Genomic DNA, 22,564 nt, shown 5'->3' on the forward strand with positions numbered 1-22,564 from the left:
TGGTAACAGCCTTACACAAAAATTCAAGAGAGGAAAAAGCTTTGCCCTGTTCTCTGATGGTTGTTCTCTCAATGTTTCTTTATGGCTTTGAAAGACATTAAGTTTCAATTTTAACTCTGAGTTTTGTTAAGTCTCTGACCACTTCTTTGAAGTTTGAGTCTCTGACCATTTCTTTGAAGCTCATATCCCCCCTCTCTAAGTTGATGGGTTTTGTGTCAAAACCTTGCTCGCTTTACATCCCATCCCATCCCACTGCAGCTCTCAGTCCTTTCTGCTGCAAATGACTAAGTGTGCTACAAAGATAACAATGGATGCCTACTTCTGCCATGGAGGAAAGTAAAATCTTCACATCATCTTGCAAATTAGCCATTTTTCGAGATCTAGACCCAAAATCTGAGCACCAAAAAAGAACGTTTATATAGTTTGTTTGTTTGTTTCTTTCTTTCTTTCTTTGTTTGTTTATTTATTTATTTATTTACTTACTTACTTACTTACTTACTTACTTACTTACTTACTTACTTACTTACCTACCTACCTACCTACCTACCTACCTACCTATCTATCTATTTATTTATTTATTTTTCTAGGCCGCCCTTCTCTGGAGACTCAGGCCGGCTTACAACATACCCTATTTTCTGGAGTATAAGATGCAACTTTTTCCTCCCTAAAAGAGGCTGATAATTTGGATGTGTCTTATACTCTGAATGTAGCTTTTTTTCCAGCCCTAACTAGCTGCTAATGATCTTCCCAGCACTTATCTTGCAGGCTCTTTCATTGTTTCTTTCTGTGAAGAATGTTTTTCAAGCCCTAAGTCTTTGCAGGGTTTTTTCATTGCTCTAACTTGCTTCGAATAAGTTTCTTTCCAGCCCTAACCAGGTGCTAACAATGTTCCCAATTCTTACCAGCTTGCAAGCTCTTTCATTGTTACTCTCTGCAAAGAATGTTTTCCAAGCCCTAAGTCTTTGCAGGATTTTTTCCCCATTGGTCTAACTTGCTCCAAATGTTTCTTTCCAGTGCTAACCAGGTACTAACAATGTTCCCAACTCTTACCAGCTTGCAAGCTCTTTCATTGTTACTCTCTGCAAAGAATGTTTTCCAAGCCCTAAGTCTTTGCTGGTTTTTTTTCCATTGCTCTATTTTCTCCAAATATTTCTTTCCATGTGCTAATGATGTTCCCAGCTCTTACTGGCTTGCAAGCTCTTTCATTGTTACTCTCTCCAAATAAAGTTTTTTTAAAGCCTTAACCAGAGGATAAAATAATGTGCTGGCTAAGGACACTAGCCCGACGAATATCTGGTAAGCAGATTCTTTCCCCTATTTTCTTCCCCCAAAATAGAGGTATACCCCGGTCCATCTTTTACTATGAAAAATATGGTAATTCCAAAAGTAGATTCCAAAAATCTGGGTCTATATGTATTGGGGGGGGGGGGGGTAGATGTTCCTGGATCAATTGTACAGCAAACTGTGTCAGAAAGAAGAGACTGATGACTCAGGATCAGACAAACGAAGTTGGAGACCAGAGTCAATCTGACCTTCTGCTGTGTTTAAGTGGAGTGAAGTGGAGTGGAGGCTACTGCTGGTCCTTTAATGTCTGTATGTGGAACAAACCTTGCCATCCTATCTTTTGCTTCTGGAAACCAGACAAGTGGAGAAACTGGAAAAAACAACAATCTAGTTTTCCAATCATGTGGAAAAAAGTAGATCAGAAATGGGCCAGTCACCTACAAAAACACTGCAGTGCTTGGATTCATTAGCTGTTTTTCATCAACAACTGGCTACAGATGCAGGACAACCTCTGAAAACTTCTACAAGGATTTCAAAGTGAGGGAGTACTTTTCCTGGTTTGGCATAGAAAGTTTGGTATTTTTTTCCAGCAAAAGATTATCTGGAGAGGATTCAGGTCTCAGTATAATTGGACAAACCACACCAGTGCAGTCCAACACAGCGAGCCCTATATTTGTTTTACAGTCCAGCCTGTAATTATTTGGGTTTTTTAAAAATGTATGCTATTTAATTTAAAATGCTAAACAACTTACAACTAATGCCATAAAACAACCACAACAGATCAAAATAAATCAGAGTCCTTAGGGAGTTGGGCGGCATATAAATCAAACTAATTAATTAATAAATAACAAGTAATGATGAAACTAGCAAATCATCAACATAATGCAATGAGATCATCATATGTGTGAAGACTGGCCTGGACATATTTAGTTAAAGAACATTGATGGGGGAAAAAAAGGATCAGATTATATTTATTGCTAGCTTCTAATTTTGGAATTATGGTTAATTGCTTAGTACGCTTCTAACAAAGGAAATTGCATTGAATGAGCATTTTTTATAAGAACATGTAACTATCACATAATTATTACAGAAAAAAATATGTTATTTTTTTCTTTTCCTTTTCAAAAATTACATGATTGAAAAAATGAATCTAAAATGAAATGTCAATAATTATCAACAGGTTTCTTTTATTACCAGTATCTATGATGAACTCTTATACAATCAAAACAATATGCCATAATAATGTTTTGAGGCAGCTTTCATTGTGCTCTCCAGGTATGTTGGATGACAACAAACGTCATGATTTGCCAGCTCTCACAGGTTTTGTATGGTCTTTTCAACTGCAATCCTATGCAGTGAAATCAAATATCCAGTTTGTAGAATTAGATGTTTTTGCCATGATAGAGAATATGAAGAGTTTACCATTAGCAGTGAATGAAGCTAAGAGTATAACTGATATTTAGGCTGCTCTTGCTTTTTCTTACTAAAGCTTCAGTTGATCAAAGCCACAATGACCAACAGCATGGACCTATGTAGTGAGGACTTTGGGTCATGAAAAATTGAAAGTTGGGAAATTAAAAGAATAGAATAGAATAGAATTTTATTGGCCAAGTGTGATTGGACACACAAGGAATTTGACTTGGGGCATATGCTCTCAGCGTACATAAAATAAAATATACATTTGTCAAGAATCGTGTGGTACGACACTTAATGATTGTCATAGGGGTCAAATAAGCAATGAAGAAGCAATATTAATAAAAATCTTAAGGATACAAGCAACAAGTTACAGTCATACAGTCAACATGGGAGGAAATGGGTGATAGGAATGATGAGAAAAACTAGTAGAATAGAAGTGCAGATTTAGTAGAAAGTCTGACAGTGTTGAGGGAATTATTTGTTTAGTAGAGTGATGGCGTTCGGAAAAAAACTGTTCTTGTGTCTAAATTGTAAATTGTAAACAGAACAGATTCAGGAAACAAAAAAACCCCAATAGATGTAATATGCTGGTTGTCTCTAAAATTTAAGAGAAAGAAGAAAGTTATATCAAGATCTGAATGGAGTTAATTGAAAGCAGTCAGGGAGGGAGGAAGAAATGGAGGAAAGAAAGAAGGTAGAAGAAGGAAAAAAGGGTGTATCTGAAATCTCGTTCTGGGAGTTGTTAGCCACACATCTCCAAGTTGCTGACATTGAGAAACACTGATCTACACCTTTAAAATGCATTTATTTATTAAATTTATATTAAGAATTGTATGTGGAAAAATGCCACCTGTGGCTGAATTTTGAATGGATTATGAGTATGAAGTTGTCAATTTTTTGGTTTAGATCAAGACAATGTTTCCTTATGTTTCTCCGTTTGCCCACAATTTCCTTATTACTGGCTTCTGGTTTTTCTTTTTTTCTTTTTCAGTTTCACCACCACCATTTCTTAACTTCCTTATGATATGGTTGGTGAGCTTCTGGAGCTGTTGCCCTGCTTCATTCCCTGAATTATTGAGTCTGTCATCTACACCTCCATAACTGTCTGGTTTGGTTCTGCAACCCAACAAGAAAGACAGATTTCAGAGGATAATCAGAACTGCAGAAAAACCAATTACTGCCAACCTGCCTTCTATTGGAGAACTGTATACTGCTTGAGTCAAACAGAGGGCTGTTAAAATATTTACTAACCCCTCACCTCCTGGACATAAATTGTCTCAACTCCTACCCTCAAAATGACACTATAGATCACTGACAAAAAGACAACTAGACACAAGAACAGTTTTTCCCTGAACGCCATCACTTTGCTAAACAAATAATTCCCTCACCACTGCCAAATTATTCACTAAGGCTGCATTACTATTACTATTACTATTACTATTAGTTTTCCCACTGTTCCTATCACCCATCTCCTCCCACTTATGACTGTAGCTTGTTTTCTTAAGATTCATATTAATATTGATTGTTTCCTGATTGCTTGTTTGTACCCTATGACAATAATTAAATGTTCTACCTTATGCTTCTTGAAAAAAATGTATATTTTCTTTTATGTACACTGAGAGCATATGCACCAAAGACAAATTTCTTGTGTGTCCCATCCAGTTTGACCAATAAATAATTCTATTCTATTCTATTGTATTGTATTCTAATTTCTCTCACCAGTTCTTTCTGCACATAAACATTTCCTTTTCTGGATGTAACACAAGAGGTGCCGTGTTTGGAGGCACTCTGGGAAACAGACAAATTCTGAAGAGCAACTTATATTTTGAAGAAAAGGCAGAAAAGAACAAGATCAAGAAAATGGTTTTGACCAGTATATCTGGAGTAGCCCCTGAGGATTTCCTAGAAAGTAACAAACACACATATTAGTCTCTGTTTTTGTCAAAATTTGCTACCTCCTCTGTGTGGGTGAGTGTGGGTGTGGGGATGCATTGAAAAGAATGGATTTTGCTCGCATGAATTTAGAGATCTCTGTTCATTATGTATATCTGTTAAAAAAGTAACAGTTAAATAATATAATAATTTCAGAAATAAGAGCATGTGATTAATTTAGCCAATTTTCATTTCCTTACTTTCTTTGAAAACCTTTTTATGAGGTACCTCCATCTTTTGCAGGCCAGTTTCTACTGTAATTTTTTAAAAGATTTTTTTTTTATGCAGTGAACCTAGTCTTTTAGAAACCTAGCTTGGTTTTCTTTTAGAAAATTATAGGCAGAACAGTCACCTAAATTGCTTCATTGCATATTTTTGATTCCATAAATTCCAGGATGAGAGCAACAAATAATCAAATGCTGCTTATGGATTGTTTATTGAGAGGGCATAAAACGGTAGTCTTTTTTAAAAAAAATTATTCATAATTAAGGCAAGTTTCAAATCCTCACGGGTGACAATTATGCAAGGTTGGTCACTACTTTCAAGATGAATTCAGCTTAAATAAGAGTCAGTTACTATAGGATAGGAAAGGAACTTCTAAACATAGTACCCTTTTTAAGGAAGCAGACTTGACCAATGACACAAAAACAATTGATGTGATTTAATTTCAGAATCAGGTAAGATAAATGCAGCCCACAGCTTGTTTTGGAATCTAATATGCAAGTCATGCTATAAATGTAAAACTAAGTAATTAATTATTCTGTTTCTTATAATCATGAATTAATTGAATAAAATGATGACAGGAATTTCTTGACCACATAGAATTGTGCATAGTCTATACACATTGTGTCTACATGTTTTAAATTGGATCTGGCTACATTGTACATGCCCTTCTTATGTATCCCACAAAGTGATTGGAATTGGTTATTTCATTAGCAATATTCTGTTTATTATTATTATTATTTATTAGATTTATATGCCGCCCCTCTCCGTAGACCTGGGGCGGCTATGGAAGCTCCATGTATGCTTGCCCCTAGCATGGCATTCAGTCTCCATAAATGACAGAGATACAGTGGTACCTCTACCTACAAATGCCTCTACTTACAAACTTTTCTAGATCAGAACCGGGTGTTCAAGATTTTTTTGCCTCTTCTCAAGAACCATTTTCCACTTACAAACCCGTAACCTGAAAAGGCAGAGAGAAGCCTCCATGGGGCCTCTCTAGGAATCTCTTGGGAGGAAATAGGGCTGGAAAAGGCAGGGAGAAGCCTCTGTTGGGCCTCTCTAGAAATCTCCTGGGAGAAACAGGGCCGGAAAAGGTGGGAAGAAGCCTCTGTGGGGCCCCTCTAGGAATCTCCTGGGAGGAAACAGGGCCTCCACCCTCCCTGTGGTTTCCCCAATCGCACACATTATTTCTTCACTTAACGAGCACTGTAAGATATGTTTTCTATCTCTCAGTGTAGAATATTTTTCCGCAAGAAAATTTGCTTTGTCTAGTTCTTAACTTCTATGTACTATATATAATACATATATAATACAGTTGTAATTATTTTTTAAGTAATTTGTTGTGCCATAGGAAGGAAAATGACATTTAATAGGTGTTCCAAACTTGTTTTGAATGATTAAGCTCAACAAATGGATTAAGAGCATAATGTACCCAACTGGATGTAAAGTAAGAGTCAATGGGAAGGAGGATTTCCCCCCCCAGCATTTTGGAGATTTTTGGTGGGAGAGAGATCATTGTAATGATAAAAGAAAATATCTGCCTATTCAATAAACTTTTCTATGAACCTGGTTCAGTTTATTGATTCTCAGTGACAATTCCATGTGGCTAAATCTGATTTGCTAACAAAGCAGCAATAAAGTCAAAAAAGAAAAAGAAACGAAATATTTTACAAAATATTAGTATTGTTAAAGTGGCATTTTAGAAATAGTTGTGTTCCCTCAAAGTATATTTAGTGTTTAGTATTTATTAGATTTGTATGCCGCCCCTCTCAAGGCAGCTCACAACAACAACATAGTACACAGAGTACAAATCCAATATAAGTTATCCCCACCCCCAAGGTCACTGTCGGGGGGCGAAAAGGGGGTGGAAATGGGCACAAGCAGCAACTGTGTGATCTCCTTTAGGGCACCTCTAGGGAGGTGAGGGACAACCTCCTTCCTGTACTACAGGGCTCGACCGGTTTGGGTATGGGAGGGGTTTGCTGGCTGGGGCTTCCCAGAGACCAGGGGTGAGCCATCCCTCATGCCACGGGGGCGTGGCGCAGGGTAGGGGGCAGGTGTAAGCAGACCACTCCCCAAGGAGCTTTCGCCCAAGAGCTGCTTATAAAGGTTTGGTGACAGTGAAATCCGCCCCCCTTTGATTTATTACACCCCTGCAGGTCATGTGATTTAGATGATTAATTAATTAATTAATTAACGGTAATTTAATAAAAGTGACCCCATTATACCCAAGCATTATACCCAAGCGTCTGTGTCCAAGTGTTTCTCTGCCTTCGCCGCAATAGAAGCTGTGTGTGGAGCACAACTTTTGCTACTGGGGCACCATCTTCATCCGTACTGGTAGCCACCCAATACTGTGCATGACCAATTTGCACAAGTCTAGTGATTAAAACACAAGTCTCACTTTTGAATAAACATTATTTAGAACTGACCTCTGAATATTTTCACTAGGGTAGAGCAAAATCTTAAAAACTCAGCAAACGCCTATGATGTTGACAAAGTAAATCAAAAGATTTCCCCCCTTATCTTTCTAATACTAGACTTCAGAGTCATTCAATAAAGCTGAATGGAATAAGAGTCAAGAGTCAAAAGGTGCAATTTTTTTTAATCATACATATTTTATCTATTGGAGGGCAAGCTAATAAATACATACTTGTAATGCTTACTATTTTAGATGGCTATAGATGTTTGTATTGCAGGAAAAGTGATATTAAAGTCTTCAGCATTAGGGTAAAGGGTTTCCCTTTTACAGAAGTATTGAAAATTGTCATACTTTATCATTGCTATATAATGGGAAATACCAGTAGAATAAGGATGTTAGGTAAATGCTTAGTTCCTTTTTAGCCTTGAGGTTAAAATATGATTCCAAGAAAAGAAAGCGCAATATTGCCCAATTAATTTGTGGAACTCATCTGCTTTTTCAGAGTTTGAATAAGTGTGTATCTTCCTTCTTTGCAAAATGAGCCACTGAAGTCATCCAGGTCTAAGGCCCACACCATACCACCACCCAAGTTTTGTTTCTTCAAATACTGGACCTGAATGAAACAGAAAATAGGGATTTAAAGGTTTGAACTCAAACAAAAGTCATGTTGCTCAACAGTTTCAGCTGCCATGATTCGTCATGGTTTTTTTTTGGGGGGGGGGGGGTGCTAGGCCTGGCAATTTGGAATTTGTCTAGGGAATCAAATTTTAGGGGGTGCAAAAATAAAAAAGACTGCTGAAATATTAATATAAAATCTGGTAATGCTTCCTTGGTGTTTTAGAACTTTTTCTTTCTACCATTTTTGAAAACACTCCCAAAGCTGGTGAAGCAGTGAGGAAAAACACACTAGCCAGACATCGCAAGGCATGAAAAAGAAATGATCATTATCTCAGGGAGCTGATAATATTCATGACGCAAGACCAAAGTTTGATAGGAAGGCCAAGTTGCATGATATCAGCTAATCAAAGTTAAAGCCATGTACTAGTAGACTCACTTGACGGTTAAATTTGAGTCAACAGACTCAAACTCAACCCGGATAAGACGGAGTGGCTGTGGGTTTTGCCTCCCAGGGACAACACTCCGCAGTCTGCATTGGTTGCCAATCAATTTCCGGTCACAATTCAAAGTGTTGGTTATGACCTTTAAAGCCCTTCATGGCATTGGACCAGAATACCTCCGAGACCGCCTTCTGCCGCATGAATCCCAGAGACCGATTAGGTCCCACAGAGTGGGCCTTCTCCGGGTCCCGTCAACTAAACAATGTCGGTTGGCGGGCCCCAGGGGAAGAGCCTTCTCTGTGGTGGCCCCGGCCCTCTGGAACCAACTCCCCCCAGAGATTAGAACTGCCCCTACTCTCCTTGCCTTTCGTAAGCTCCTTAAAACCCACCTTTGTCGACAGGCAGGGGGGAACTGAGACATCTCCCCCGGGCATATACAATTTATGAATGGTATGTTTGTCTGTATGTTTGTTTAGTAAATGGTGTTTTTAAATATTTTAAACTACGATTTAGATTTGTTATGAATTGTTTTATTTTGTTGTGAGCCGCCCCAAGTCTGCGGAGAGGGGCGGCATACAAATCTAAATAATAAATAAATAAATAAATATAATTGTTTTTCAATGGTTGCCCTATGATTATAATGGGGGGTGATGTATTTAAAATTATTTACTGTGATTCAGGGTAAATATATTGACAATGTACCCTCTTCCCTGCAAAATGGTATGTGTGTATGTGTGTGTGTGTGTGTGTTTGGGATTACCAGGCTGCAAATTCTAAGTTTGAAACTCAAATGTTTCATATGTACAATGTAGGGGGAAAAAACAAGAAACAAGAGGGTCTCTATTTACATAGGAGGTGCCAGAGTATGACTTTGCCTAGAGCACCAAAATGTCTCAAGCCAGCCCTGCATGGTTATAAGGTTATATATCTGAGAAAAATATGATTAACCATAGGTTTCCACTTAGCAGAACAAGACTAATGTAATTTCTACAAAAATGCTTTTCAGGACCTAAGTTGCTACCCTCTTGTGATTTATGAACATAAATTTGCTGAGCTATGCTAGAAGAATACACAAATATTTAAATTCAAATACATAATCCTTACCTTATTGGTAACGCTTTTGACATCATCGTATCCCACCCATTGGTTTCCTTTGAAGGAATATGGAACTTTCTGACTTTCAATCACATTTGTGGTAGCACCATTTTTAAAGTCACAGATCTGAAACAAAGTATATATTTGACTTGAGACAAATGCATTTTGGTTTGGCAAAGAAGTATAAATGACTCAAGATATTCCAAGAACGTGTCTTTAGTACTTGGCCAAAGTTTTCATTAGAAACTTTTCAGATAAATAGTAGGAGACAAGGAGCAACAAATGTCACCCTGTTTTCATCCCTTGTATGTACCGTATTAAGATTAGGTTTGCAATAAAAAAATAGCAAGTAAGAGAAGAAGGCAAGTTGTAATCTAGGACTTTGTTGGTCTGCCCTAAGGAACTAATGAACTGACTGTAAAAGGGAGAAAAATAGTCTAATTCTAAATCAATCATTTAAACTTTAACACCCAATATGCTTGATTCTAGAAATCTGTTTTGGAAGCAGTGAACATGTATTAAAACTTCTTTATAAACATTTTTCCTAGTAACAGATGAATTTATAATACCATTAGCAGAGTTCTTCTTCAGGCAGTAACAGACAGCAGATAACAGTTAGTTTTATTTCAACAGAGTTCAGAGTGGAAGAGTATAGAGTGCAGAGTGGACCACACCCAGCCTTGAGCTTCTCTGTTTCGATTCTCTGCACAGACCCCGAAGTAGATAGGTCCCAGTGGCTGACTTAGTTGCTATGCCTATTCATTGGCTGACCTTGTTACCATTGGCTCTCTCAGTTCATAAATACAGTATCTTAAAATATTGATATTTTAAACCCTTTCACCTATACCAATCTGTATATTTGTAAATGTACAATATGTGTCAAGATTGGAGCCTACTTGATGCAATATTCCAAATTGCAGAGAGAAAAGAATTGTATAACTTTAACAAACTACCTAGTCGTGACAAATATGCAAATTGTAATGTAACCTGACTGGCTGACAAAAGTACATAATGCACCTTTGCGTAGGTGTGGCGTGTGATTTGGCTTGAAGGTATTGTGACTTAGAGTGGCTTTTAAATTAGTGTGGCTTGGGGTGGATGAAGAATTGTAGCTAAATATTGTAACCGAGAATAGCAGGTAGAGAATTGTGAGTATTTTGTATATTAACTACTAGAGAGCTACAGTGTAAATAGTTACTGTAGGTTTGCTACTAAAGAGTAAATATTTTCCTAAGAAACTGCAGTGAGTATCTTCAATTATCTTCAAGATAAAATTTCCTAATATATCCTGGTCTGAGGCAGGCTGGTTGGCTACTGTGGCTATCTGGGTGGACTAGCTTCTGCAAAACGTTACTCCAACAATATGTTCCTTCACATTTAGAAATATCAATACATCTCTGCATTATCTACCAAAGGGGATCAAACATGAGTATTCATTCATTCATTCATTCATTCATTCATTCATTCATTCATCAAACAATTATAGGATGGTAATTTGTATAACTAAAACGCTAGAAAAGTAATGATAAAAAGTAATGATAGAAGACAATAAAACAGTAGGACAGGGATGGTAGGCACAATGGTGTACTTATGCACGCCCCTTAAAGTATGTGTGGGATTTCTTGAAATTTGTCCTTGTTTGGAGAAATGAAGGGGGCATAAGTACACGTCTTTTCCTTACCTCATAATAAGCCAAAAATCCTCCCTCTTTTGTGTAAATACCAGCTGTGCCAGGGCCTGAGGTTGGTGCATTCACTCCATTCTGTGAAGTAGAAAGGGTGAAGGATCGTCCATAGGCAGGAATTCCCAGAATGATCTTTTTTGATGGTGCTCCCTTGCTCTTCCAGTACTGTACAGCATTGTCCTTTGGTGCAATAAATAAATAAGCAAGACTTCAGTCCATTTTGTCTAGTTTTGAGGCTAAATCCTTTTATTATTCAGTTATGCTACAAATATAAATATATTTGTGTTGTATTATTCAGTTATGCTACAAATGTAAATACATTGGTGAAGATACTGTCACATATACCACGGAAAATGCTTTGATATTTTTTCTTCCCAACTATAACCTTTCACTTCATACTGAGAAAAAGTTTATTCCCTTCAAATGGGTGAGGAATCTCTTTGCCTTCCACATTTTAAGCTGCGGTTAAAGTTGTCTTATCGGTATTGCCAACTGTGAAGAAACCGTGGTTCAGAAATATCTGAAAGACTAACGAGAACATGTTCTATTGATTCCTACTTTAGATGCTCTTATGAATTTATGCAGCAGCTTTGTAAGGAATGCAAGAAAGATAATAGAAAGTAAACTAATGAGTTTATTATTGCCACTCAAGGTCTTTGTCTGTCAATTACTACGTTACTCATAAAGTACCTTGAACAGGCAGGAAACAAGTTGTATTGTTTTAAGAAAATGGTTAACACATTGATATTGTAATACACTATCTCCATCTACAAATGCTTAAAATATAGATATTTGGCAAATAATAAATTTGATTATTTCTCTAAATCTAAATGTAAAGAGTCTCTATAGAATAAGCAAGTGTTCATCACATACAGTGTCAGGGAATAGGGGGCTGACGTGCCCTGTGACTCCATCTGAGGCTCCATGAAAATCATATGACATGAGGTTGATAAAGTCCAGAGATCTATGAGGAAAGTAAGAAAATATACATGATGTGAATACCATCTAATATCATACAAGTAGTCCTCAACATACAACCACAACTGAACCCAAAATTTCTGTTGTTAAGTGAGACATTTGTTTTTGATTTTGATTTTATTTTATTGGATTTGTATGCCGCCCCTCTCCGCAGACTCAGGGCGGCTAACGACATTAGTAAACAGCATATGACAATCCAATATAAACAGTTAAAACCCCCTATTGTAAAACCAAACATACATACAGACATACCATGCATAAAATTGTAAAGGCCTAGGGGGAAAGAGTATCTCAATTCCCCCATGCCTGGCGGCAGAGGTGGGTTTTAAGAAGCTTACGAAAGGCAAGGAGGGTGGGAGCAATTCTAATCTCTGGGGGGAGTTGGTTCCAGAGGGTCGGGGCCGCCACAGAGAAGGCTCTTCCCCTGGGTCCTGCCAAACGATATTGTTTAGTTGACGGGACCCGAAGAAGGCCCACTCTGTGGGACCTAACTGGTCGCTGGGATTCGTGCAGCAGAAGGCGGTCCCTGAGATAGTCTGGTCCGGTGCCATGAAGGGGTCATAACCAACACTTTGAATTGTGACCGGAAACTGATCGGCAACCAATGCAGACTGCGGAGGGTGTTACATGGGCATTTTTGGGAAAGCCCATGATTGCCCCATTTTTACAATTTTTCTTGCTATAGTTGTTAAGTGGATCACTGCAGTTTATAATAATAATAACAACAGAGTGGGAAGGGACTTTGGAGGTCTTCCTGCTTAGGCAGCAAACCCTACACTACTTCAGACAGTTGGTTATCCAACATCCTGTTAAAAACTTCCAGTGTTGGGGCATTCACAATTTCTGGAGGCAAGCTGTTCCACTGATCAATTGTTCTAACTGTCAGGAAATTTCTCCTTAGCTCTCAGATCCTTCTCTCGTTGTCCAGCTTCCACCCATTGCTTCTTGTTCTACTCTCAGGTGCTTTGGAGAATAAGTTGAGTCCTTCTTCTTTGTGGCAATCCCTGAGATACTGGAACTCTGCTATCATGTCTCCCCTAGTCCTTTTCATTAAACTAGCCATGCCCAGTTCTTGCAACCATTCTTCATATGTTTTAGCCTGCAGTCCCCTAATCATCCTTGTCACTCTTCTCTGTACCCTTTCTAGAGTCTCAACATCCTTTTTGCATCGTGGCAACCAAAACTGAATGCAGTATTCCAAGTGTGGCCTTACCAAGGTCTTATCAAGGCATCATTAACACTTCACGTGATCTTGATTCTATCCCTCTGTTAATGCAGCCTAGAACTGTGTTGGCTGTTTTGGCAGCTGCTGCACAATTAATAAGTTAGTAATCTGGTTGTTAATGAATCTGGCTTCCCCGTTGACTTTGCTTGCCAAAAGGTCAAAAAAGGAGATCACATGACCCTAGGACACAGCAAAGGTCATAAGAATGAACCAGTTGCCAAGCATCTGAATTTTGATCACATGATTATGGGGATGTTGCAAACTTGACTGTAAAAAATATGATTTCAACAATCGAGTTATCGAAGCTTGGAACTCATTACCGGACTCAATTGTGTCAACCCCAAACCCCCAACACTTCTCCCTTAGACTCTCCACGATTGACCTCTCCAGGTTCCTAAGAGGCCAGTAAGGGGTGTACATAAGTGCACTAGTGTGCCTTTCGTCCCCTGTCCAATTGTCTTTCCTTTCTTTCACCTATCATATATATTCTCTTTCTTTCATATATCCTCTCCTCTAAGTTCACCTTCACCCTCTTTTATATTATCACATGTCTATTCTCTTCCTATGTATTTATGTATAGGACAAATGAATAATAAAAAAAAATTATCACTATGAAAAATGATCATAAGTCACATTTTTCAGTGCTGTTGTAACATTGAACAATCACTAAACGATCTAGGACTTCCTGTAATTTGAATAGCTCCATGAAGCCTGATGTTTTACAACTAAGTGATAAGAACTTGTTAACTTGCAATGTTGGAGCTAACGGATGAAATTAATTTAAATGTGAGCATGCTCTCCATCTTAGTTAATAATTTTTCCAGCATATACTCACGCTGAGATCTTGTCCACTTCATAACCATTGTCAATAGTCTGCTTCCCAGCGGCAACGGCAGCAGTAAGCAAGAGCCTTTTCTTTCCTGTCCTTTGGGCTTCTGCTGTAAATTCTTTCATCATTTCCTAAGATAAGCAGATAACATTAGTTTTATTCCTGTCATTTAATGAGTGGATAATGATATCGATTCAGTCACTTTTGTCTCCAAAGTAACTGCAAATCCAGGATACTTCTTGTTTGAGTTGTATTTTTATTAAAAAGATTTTTAGTAATCTATTACCTATCGTTGGAGAGCCAGTTTGGTGCAATGGTTAAGGCATAGGCAAGAAACCAGGAGACTTTGAGTTTGTTTTAGGCACAAAGCTACCTGAGTTACCATGGGCTAATCATTCTCTTTCTCAGCCCTAGGAAGGAAGCAGTGGCAAACCACTTCTGAAAATATTTTCAAAGAAAACTGCAAAGAGTATTTATTTATTTATTATTTTATTTATTTTATATTTTATTTTATTATTTATTTTATTTTATTTTATTTTATTTTATTATTTTATTATTTTATTTTATTTTATTATTTTATTTTATTTTATATTTTATTTTATTTTATTTTATTTTATTTTATTTTATTTTATTTTATTTTATTTTATTTTATTTTATTTTATTTTATTTTATTTTATTTTATTTTATTTTATTTTATTTTATTTTATTTTATTTTATTTTATTTTATTTTATTTTATTTTATTTTATTTTATTTTATTATTTTATTTTATTTTATTTTATTTTATTTTATTTTATTTTATTTTATTTTATTTTATTTTACTTTACTTTACTTTACTTTACTTTATTTTATTATTTTATTTTAATTGATTGATTGTTAGAGTTGAAAGGGACCATGAAGGCCATCAAGTTCAACTCCCTGCCCAACCAGGAACTAGTGCACCAGTCAAGTAGCAGTTCAATCTTCTCTTAAAAATGTCCAGCGTGTTGGAGTTCACAACGTCCGCTGGTAGGTTGTTCCATTGGTTGATCGCTCTAGTTCAAGGAGAATCACACACGACTGCTCTAGTTCAAGGAGAATCACACACGATTGAACAGACGGAAAAAAACTCACATTACTTCCTTGCTATATTTACTAATGGGCTTACACTGAACATCTGATGTGTACTGTGCCATTGAGGGGATCTTAGCTTTAGATAAAGAAAGGTATCCCTATATTACATTTTGAAATCAAATAACTGATTGTGTATGCAAGTCTGTTATGATTTACTTCCAGTAATAAAATAATTTATTAAGCAGCATTCATTCTGTACAACTTTTGGCATATTCCCTAATGTTTTGTTTCACTAACTGTTGTACATAGCATTTGCTAGTACAAAATAACATTGTAGCAAGAAACTTTTTATTTGCTGTTTGCATTGTATCATCAACTCAAAGTTCTGCAGTACCTGAACTAAGGAGGTGAAACGTTGTTTATCCTCTGCAGGGCTTCCTCTGCCAGCAGGATATTCCCAGTCTAGGTCTAAGCCATCAAAGTTATGTTTTCGGAGGAATGAAAGCGCAGAAGAAATAAACACTTGGCGGTTGGAAGCAGTAGCTACCATTGCAGAGAATCTACCAAAGAAATTTGTATATGAGCACATCAAACAAACAAGATACCAATTTGCTTTGTCATGTATACATACATCATATATATTCCCATTCAATATCAGTACCCAAACTGCAGAACCTGGAGTCTTTTGACTTGAAAAGTCTCTTAATCCCAAATAATGTTTTCCAATCATATCTTCCTTCAGATTGATTCTATTTTTTTAAAATTTTAGTTCCAAATAATATTTGATGTTTTGAAGGTTTTGAAACAGGAATATTATATGTACAGTTTAATGCACATTTGCCATTTTTTCTTATTAAAATTATATATTTTAAAATCTTGTGCAATCATTGTTACTATCAGCAATATTATATGAAATACCAGTGTACAACAATAAAAAACAATTGCAAAATAGGACCCTCAAAGAGGATCCTAGACAGAGCATCCCAAGAATTAGCCCAGTGTTTTTGCAATTGTCCACCTAGGCTTGTTCAGCATAGCATAATGCAGGTGTCCCCAAACTTGGCAACTTTAAGACTTGTGGACTTCAACTCCCAGAATTCTCCAGTCAGCTATGCTGGCTGGAGAATTCTGGGGGTTGAAGTTCACAAATCTTAAAGTTGCCAAGTTTGAGAACCTCGTGCATAATGAATACAGCCCCTTCCATAGAAATCTCTGAGGTTCTTACTTTGCACTACCAAAATTCCATCCACCAATAGCTAAAAGTGTATTCAATCCTGGATTCCTAAAAGAGAGAAAAACATTGGTTAGTAGAATTCAATTTATTTTCTTAACTAGTTGATCTTGCATTCTGTAAATGTGGTTTTCATACTTAGAAAAGTCCATTGGGCTTGATTCAGGTTGGCTCTTTATGATGTAAGCAAAATAGACTTTTTGGAGTTTTCCCCAACTGCATCAGTGTATGTACAAAATAAATTTACATTTTTTTTCCAATGCAGCCCTCAGGATTGGAATCATTTCTACTTCGACTGCCATAAAATTCCCCATGTACATTTTTTATATACTTCCTTCTGCTAACGTACAATGCAAAATCCTAGTTCCAGGAATTTCTAGAAAGACCCCTTATCCCTCCTCACGCCAACTTGCTCCATACGTTTTTTTGTGGTTATTGAAATCCTTGTAAAGCTGTTCATCATTCCACTCTACTGTTGTGATCTTATTGTCTTTCATTCCCGCAAATGCATAGATGAGATGAGTGCAGAGTTTTGGATCGATGTCTTTAGGCAAGAATTTCCCTCTATCTTGCCTGTACTGAGACCAGTTGGTGAAATAGCAAACAAGCTTGAAAGCAGAACCTGTTGAAATGAGATTATATATGAAAGACATTTTGGTCTGTTCTGTTAATCACTCCTCTCAAGAAAATAAGATATTTCTGTTGCTTTATCTGTTTAATGATTTATTCCCAAGCTAGCAAAATCCAGATGTAATGAATTGCAATTCCCTAAAATTCCAATCATAACGGTCAATTGTTAGAAAGATAGTCTAACTTATCAAGAAGAAACCAAATTAAGAAATGTTGGTTTTATTTTCATGGACAATGACCAAAGTTAAGTACTTATTTAAAACAGGATAAAAATAAATATAATAGAACATTAAACCTTCCTAAAATAAACATAGTTAATTTGCTAGCCTACTAAATCTATCTGGCATAAACAATTATTTGTCACTTGTTGTCCTTCTTAAGGTTGGTGAATGTCTAAATCTAACTTCTCATGTTGCTTGGGCTCATGAAAGGTATCACCAATCTTCATGCTCTTTCCAATGTTGACTCCTTTATGGAATATTTTATTAGAGACCAATCAATTGAGCTTTAAACTTTCCTGTTTTCTCATGATTCATTGGGAAATAAGATGGTCCTATATCAGTGATGGTGAACCTTTTTTTCCCTCGAGTGCCGAAAGAGCATGAGAGTGAGTGCCCACACCCATAATTCAATGCCCAGGGAGGGCAAAAACAGCTCCTCCCACCTCCCCTCCCCGGGTAGCCCTCTGGAGTCCAGAAATAGCCTGTTTCTCAACTTCTGGTGGGCCCAGTAGGTTTGTGTTTCACCCTCCCCAGGTTCCAAAGATTTCCCTGGAGCCCTGGGGGTAAAAATCCCCCCAGAGCTCTCTGGAAGCCAAAAATGCCCTCCCAGGGCCTCTGTGCAAGCCAAAAGTCAGCTGGCCAGCACACACAGGCACATTGGAGATGAGCTAGGGGAACAGCTTGCGTGCCAGTAGATATGGCTCTGAGTGCCACCTGTGGCACCCCTGCCATAGCTTCGCCATCATGATTACTTACTGCAGTGAAGAAACAGCAAGACAGCTAAACCTAGAATAAAAAGAAAATAGAAAACAAATTACTGTAACTAAGTAATATAGGCTCTTTGGATCAGAGATTATAATGTACATAAATACAATAATATATATAAAATAAATAAATAAATAATATAATTAATATTTACTATAATTGCTTTTTTATATTTTACTTTGAATGCTTGCATCTCCTTTGGAGGGATACTGAAGGCAACTATATGTTGGCTCTGCAAGGTAGTCTATAGACTAAAAAACTTAGTTCTTGTTGGTATATTTGATGAAAATTGTGGCATCCTGGTCAAGATGTGTAAAAACTGAACTATACTTACATTAGTAGTACATGGCACAGGTGGTACAGGTATGACTAATGCTGGTAAACTCTCTCTCCCTCTCTCTCTCTCTCTCTCATATACACACAATTAGGGAACATGAAGTTAGAGTACACTTTTTACACAATGGAAAGTAATAAGAACAAAAACCAAACTCATAGAAAGTATTGGTTTGTTAAACATGTGTAGGAAAGTAGAATTCTAACTGAAAGAGTACATCAAGCACCAGCAACTACAACTTGTGAAGTGCAGTGTGCTTTCATGTCAAGTAAAGGGTGTACATATTAGATGTTTCCACTTCAGCAGGTTGTTGAGAAATGTATGAAAGCAAACAGGAAACTTTACCATGCATTGTTAATACAATGAATGCATATAGGTGTGAATTGTAGAACAAATTAATAACAACAACAACAACAACAATAATAATTGCAAACCTGCACGATTTGTGGCAGATGTTAGATAACTACTTTAAGGCAATGAGACATAATGTGAACTGACTTAAACCTTTTGCAAAAGCAGTTTTAAATACAAGTTTAAAAACTTTTTTAAAAGTGTATTTTAGAATAAGCAATAAAAAGGTGCTAGAATTTGGCTTTTGGAAAGTCTGAGGAAAAGGGTGGCATAGAAATCTAATTAGATAGACAGACAGACAGACAGACAGAAAGACAGACAGACAGACAGACAGAAAGACAGACAGACAGACAGATAGATACATATATAAAAACAGATTAAGAGTCTAAATAGATTGGAAATAATACTTTGAAATTAATTATAACAATCCCATTTCAATTTTGAATTTTTATTATTAATTTAAGTTCAAGGTGACTATTTTTAAAGAATTCTCTCTTTTTAAAAAAACAGATGATAAAATTAGACTTTGAAGGTTGGACACTAGAGGGAACCAAAAGAAAGCAAAGATTGCAGTTATAGAACACTTAAATTTGACTTATTAATGTAAAACAAAGCGAATATTTTTAACATTGAACATATTTGCCTAAGTGTACTTTAAAATGACAGGCTATGGGGAATGATATGGGGAGGGGGGGAATGCTACACTGGACATAGAAAAGAAACCAGCTGAGGTCTTAATAATTAAAAGGTATATATAAATAATAAATTAAGAGAGTGACCTGGATAATTTTCCAATAATGAATTTACAAAAAAGACTGGCTAAAAAAGTTTGTGAAAAGGGACAAAGAAAAATAAATTTAAAAAATCAGGTTCTAAGATATTCTTTTTAAAGACTAAAGGAAGGAATTTAAACTTGGTTTGTTTGATCAAGGTTAAAATAGATATGTTATTACATCTAGTAAATCTTAATTGATTCTTGGTGATCCATACTTAAGAACAAGGCTTTAAGGATTTGTTTATAGATAAGACATGAGATTTGGAAAGAAATTATCATTAGTTGCATTTTAAGAGGAGGTGATATAATATTAAAATTGTTTTTATATTTATTTATACTTTGTAATTGTTTACACATCCCATCATGTTGGGATAAAGGAAAAAGACATTTCTTTTTATGCTTCTTTTTTTCTTTACCATAGTTTTATTTTTTATTCTTTTTTTAGTTTGCATTAGTTTTTATCTTTTTAATTGAAACTTTAAATACAGATATGTCACACACACAACAATGGCAGTAATTAATCCCCATCACAGCTACTGATAATCTAAACTCCTTGATGCTATCCATGCAAACCTGAATGAGAACTGGATTATCAATCCAGATAAAGTGAAGACGACCAAAGAAGCAAGAACTACATAGATTTTACTTGAATTCTAGTCTGGGTTAATTCTGCCTTAGCATTTGGCCACCACAGGTGTTCCCAACACTAGTGACTTCAATCTGACCATGCCCCCTTCCCCTTCCCCCTAAAGTCAAACGCAATTTGATGTGTCCCACAATGAAATCCCCCGGTTTAGGGGGAGTGAACTGTGTTTATCAGTCTGCTAGTGCTTCTTGATGCTGCTGAACCACAACTTCCCACTGACCCCTGTGATTACTGTCAGTCACAGTGGAAATGGGGGTGCTGGGGATAATATTTCATTAATATTAGGAGTCCATAGCTTCTAGCTTCTGCCAAATAAGAATAATCTTAGTTTACTGAGAATACAGTAACGGAAAATGAGTATGCTTAGTTCAATTTCCTTTTGGTGGGAGTTTGTCTTACATTTGTGACTGTATTTCTTTAGGATCAGTAAGACACACAAACACATTCCTCTGACGTCAATGCTTTTTTCAATGTGCAGTTTGATTTCAAAATACTCTGCGAGCTGGACACCACTCTTACACCGCAGCAAAAAGAAATAAAAAATCTGAAAACCATTACAGGAATTTTTCAGCCTCTTCCACACTGAGCTAATTAAGACAGAACGTCTTTGAATACTTTTTCACAGATACCTGTCCACCTAAGTTAAGTTGCTGTTTGCAAAATAAACTGTCAAGTGACTCATCCACTATCTCTTTATTCTCTTCTATTCCTTTCTCAGTTTCCGTACAACCTCTCACATTGTTTTATGGACCTCCCAAAGTACTCTGAATATACCAAAGATCCTATAGTACAGTAGAATCCTATGGGTCCTGCACCAAGAAGGAGAAGAAGTAGCACAAATAGCTTTTTGCCCATATTTTTATAATCCATGGAACCTCGGATACTTCATCATTAAAACTTTGCAAGAGTTGTGCAGATTGGCCTGCCTAGAAGAAATCAGACAAGCTGTGCTACTACCATTGCTAAAGGTGGACCTGAGCCTAGAAATATATTGGAATAATTTTTCTCTTTGAAAATTGCACTGAAAAAACCCCCTTCAAGTTACAACACAAATAAGATAAAGATTTTGTAGAGTTCAACTTTAGTTCCCTCTTAAAGATACTAAGATACTGAAGTCTCGTGTTTCCTGGGCATGTTGCTACTATAGTTTTTCCACTAATATAGAAAAAGTATACCGCATAGTTGCATAGAAGCATAAATAAGTTAATAAATAGGTTAACACAGCATCAACATCCAATATACAAACATATTATTGAATCTAAGATTACCAGTCCAAATAATAGCTTGACCCATTCTGAATGCAGATTATATCCAGTCCTCTATTTGCAAAGAAGTAGATCTTCGTGTTTACCTATGTGCTATATATACACATCAGCTTAGTACTAACAGAGTACGATGTCGCAATAGCATTTCCTGAATGTCCTGTTGTTATTAATGTTGCAAGAAAATGACAATCACAATGAGAAAGCAATTTCATCACAGTCATTATTATTGATCCGGACACATAACAGTTCTGGTGCTAAAAAAAAACAAATATCAAGGTATTTAAGAATGAAAATGCCTGATTCTCAGTAAATACAGGAAGACTGAGCAAAAATAGAAATCTGGGACAAATGCAAAAGCTGTAATCAATTTCTTAATTTAAGATATACATTTTTGTTCTTACTAGAAATTATATCTTAAACAGCTCAAAAGACTTTTTAAAGGTCAGTTTGCTGGCCTTGCTGTTGACCAAACTGAAAATACTTTTTAAAACTTTTTTGAATTATTTTGCTATCATCTGACAGATTTCTATGAGCTGTTTATCATATCCAAATCATAAAAATGCTATATAATTCAGGGCTTATGTAAGCATATATGTGCATATGGAGGTACAGTGGTACCTCTACTTAAGAACTTAATTCGTTCCGTGACCAGGTTCTTAAGTAAAAAAGTTTCTAAGTAGAAGCAATTTTCCCATAGGAATCAATGTAAAAGCAAATAATGCATTCAAACCCATTAGGAATGAAATAAAAGTTCGGAATTTGGATGGGAGGAGGAGGAGGAAGAAGAAGAGGAGGAGGACAGTCGCTGCCAAAGGAAGAAGGTGAGATGAGGGGAATCAAAAAAGTCCAAAACTTTCAGACTTAAAAAAAAAAAAGAGGGACTCTGAGGCGGCGCCCAGAGAAAGGAAAATGCTCCGTTTGCTCTGGGCTGCCCAGAGCGAAGGGAGCGTTTGTTTTCTCTGGGCGCTGGCAGAAGTTTATTCCCTCTCCAAGCGCCCAGAGAAAGGAAAATGCTTTGTTTACTCTGGACTGCCAAAGCCTCCTTAAGCACCACCGAAAGGCTCTTCTGGCAGCCCAGAAAAGCCTGAGATGGCCAGGATTAAAGGGGGAATGCCAGGAAATTGGCCGGGCCTTCGTACCACTCTCA

The 22,564-nt window shown here is 36.6% G+C and overlaps 1 protein-coding gene across 1 annotated transcript; it reads right to left on the minus strand.

Moving 5' to 3' along the window:
• Nucleotides 1–7,442: 7,442 nt before the first annotated feature.
• Nucleotides 7,443–21,535, minus strand: LOC139163972 (chitotriosidase-1-like). Its single transcript, XM_070745404.1, has 10 exons — nucleotides 21,421–21,535; nucleotides 18,038–18,067; nucleotides 16,851–17,052; nucleotides 16,425–16,481; nucleotides 15,594–15,759; nucleotides 14,155–14,279; nucleotides 11,990–12,080; nucleotides 11,114–11,296; nucleotides 9,442–9,558; nucleotides 7,443–7,892 (listed from the first exon to the last, which is right to left on the minus strand). The coding sequence occupies exons 1-10, from the start codon at nucleotides 21,443–21,445 to the stop codon at nucleotides 7,752–7,754; spliced, it is 1,137 nt and encodes a 378-aa protein (XP_070601505.1). The 5' UTR covers nucleotides 21,446–21,535; the 3' UTR covers nucleotides 7,443–7,751.
• Between the last annotated feature and the right edge of the window lie 1,029 nt (nucleotides 21,536–22,564).

The sequence above is a fragment of the Erythrolamprus reginae genome, chromosome 3, assembly GCF_031021105.1.
Source record: "Erythrolamprus reginae isolate rEryReg1 chromosome 3, rEryReg1.hap1, whole genome shotgun sequence".
NCBI lineage: Eukaryota > Metazoa > Chordata > Lepidosauria > Squamata > Dipsadidae > Erythrolamprus > Erythrolamprus reginae.